The 2,378-nt window shown below is 41.0% G+C and overlaps 1 gene segment (V, D, J or C); it reads right to left on the bottom strand.

Annotated features, from left to right (window-relative positions):
* Nucleotides 1-210: 210 nt before the first annotated feature.
* On the bottom strand, nt 211-850 carry LOC110315625. The segment is given in 2 exon segments: nt 211-539; nt 780-850. Coding segments are annotated over 2 exon segments (378 nt in total).
* Between the last annotated feature and the right edge of the window lie 1,528 nt (nt 851-2,378).

The following is a 2,378-nucleotide window of genomic DNA, read 5'->3' as shown; positions in this document are numbered from 1 at the left end:
TAAATAATAATTAAAACAATCATATATTTTCTTGGGAAATAATAAAATTACAAGGTATGAAGGATAAGACACATATATCTGTTTATAAATGTGTTTCGTTATTTGAGATATTTTTCCAAACAAGCCTAGAGCTCTGTGCTGAGATGTCAGAGAGTAAGAGAGAACTGAGAGACTGAGCCTCAGGGAGCTGAAAAACCATGAGGTTTTTGTTCAGCCCTGGAGCACTGTGGGAGGAAGCTCTCTACTGTGCTGACAGTAATAGTCTGCAGCATCCTCCTCCTCCACAGGATTGATGTTGAGGGTGAAGTCTGTCCCAGACCCACTGCCACTGAACCTGGCAGGGACCCCAGATTCTAGGTTGGATGCACCATAGATGAGGAGTTTGGGTCGCTGTCCTGGTTTCTGTTGGTACCAGTTCATAAAACTAATGCCATAATTATCAACACTTTCGCTGGCTGTGCAGGCAATGGTGGCCTTTTGCCCTAGAGACACAGCCAAAGAAGCTGGAGATTGGGTCAGCACAATGTCACCACTGGAACCTGGAATGATAAACACACAGACTATTGTTATATATGTATAAAAACCTTCCAAGCAGAGGACCTTTTCATTTAAAAATTTCAAGAACACTCTGGACATCACTGTGAGAAACCAGGAAATCAAGGGGAATCAGGAAAATTAAACCAATTACAAATGCATTAATTATATTGTTCAAGAGCACAGAGGCATGGAAAGTCATGATGGCCACCGAGGTTCCTCCCAACACTTCTCTGTACCCTCACCTGGAACCCAGAGCAGCAGCACCCATAGCAGGAGTGTGTCTGTCTCCATCTCTGAGAGCTGGAAGAGAGGATGCTTCTTAGGCATCCTGGCAGCTGCCCTTAAAGAAGCCTGGGCTGTTGTATAAGAACTCCATATGCAAATCAGCTCAGCAGAGTGTGTACTGTTGCTCCAATTGCACCTGCTCCTGTTTCACCCACAGGGAGTTTGTGTTAGCAGAAAATTTGTAGAGCATCACTTGTGTCTTAAAAACCCTTCTAAATACAATTTTTTTTGAGACAAGGTTTTTCTATCTATTCTTGGTTGTCCTGAAGCTCATTCTGTAGACCAGATCTTCCTGTCTCTGACTCCTGCGTGCTGGGATTAAAGGGGCACACCATACCACCCAGCATTTCCTTTACCCTCTAGTCTTTTTGAGGTGTGAGGTTGGGGTGTGTATTATGGTTGCACTATGTAGAGAATGTAAGTTATTTCAAGAACAATTTGATCCCTCAAAATTGTACACATCCAATGAAAGCATTATCTGAGAGGGAATAGAGAAAAATGATTCAGTGACAAAAGTAGCACAATTCTTTGCATAGTACCTTATTTTTTAGATTCATGCTTTAGATCTATGTGTATGACGTCTCTTTGTATGTTTTTATATTTGTTCATGTTCATGTTTGAAGGTAACTTCTCTGGTCATGGTATGTGGGTGGAGATCAGAAGATAAGTTTGGGTGTAGACCTGAGTGAGACAAGGTCTGTTGTTCAACCCTACACATGAAATGCTTTTTAGGCCCGGCAATTGTGGGCATTCTCTTGTTTCTGTCTCTCATCTTGCCACATCATCACTCCAAATATAGTCCATGTTGTCACTGCATCTGACTTTTTGTGGGGATGTGAGCCAGGTCCTCACACCTCTGTGACAAGCACTTTGCCCATAAAACCACCCTGTCAGCCCATTGCCTTAAAGTAAAACCCATAAAAGGAAGGTTTTTTTTTTTTTTTTAACTGAAAAAATAGTAGTGCAGGAAATGTAGGAACTCAAAAATGAAGAAAAGGAGCATGTAATGGATATGGGCCCATATACATATTTACTTTTTTGTAGTTCTTCAAAATATCCAAGATTATTATTTCTTGTAGTTCAACAGACCCATTTTTATTTTGATTTTTTAGTGTGTCTATTTTATTTATTTTATGTTAATATTTCATTTGATATTTTATTCAATTACATTTCAAATGCTATACTGAAAGTCCCGTATACTCTCCCCCTGCCTTGATCCCCTACCCACCTACTCCCACTTCTTAGCCCTGGTGTTCCCATGTATTGGGGCATATAAAGTTTGCAAGACCAAGGGGCCTCTCTTCCCAATGATGCCATCTTCTGCTACATATGCAGCTAGAGACATGAGCTCTGGGGATACTAATTAGTTCATATTGTTGTTCCACCTATAGGGTTGCAGACCCCTTTGGCTCCTTGAATACTTTTTCTAACTCTTCTATTGGATGACCTGTGTTCAATCCAATAGATGACAATGAGCATCCACTTCCGTATTTGCCAAGCATAGCCTCACAAGAGACAGCTATATCAGGGTCCTTTCAGCAAAATCTTGCTGACAT

This window comes from Mus pahari, unplaced genomic scaffold (genome assembly GCF_900095145.1).
Source record: "Mus pahari unplaced genomic scaffold, PAHARI_EIJ_v1.1 scaffold_12707_1, whole genome shotgun sequence".
In the NCBI taxonomy this organism is placed as follows: domain Eukaryota; kingdom Metazoa; phylum Chordata; class Mammalia; order Rodentia; family Muridae; genus Mus; species Mus pahari.
This window is presented reverse-complemented; position numbering and strand designations above follow the sequence as displayed.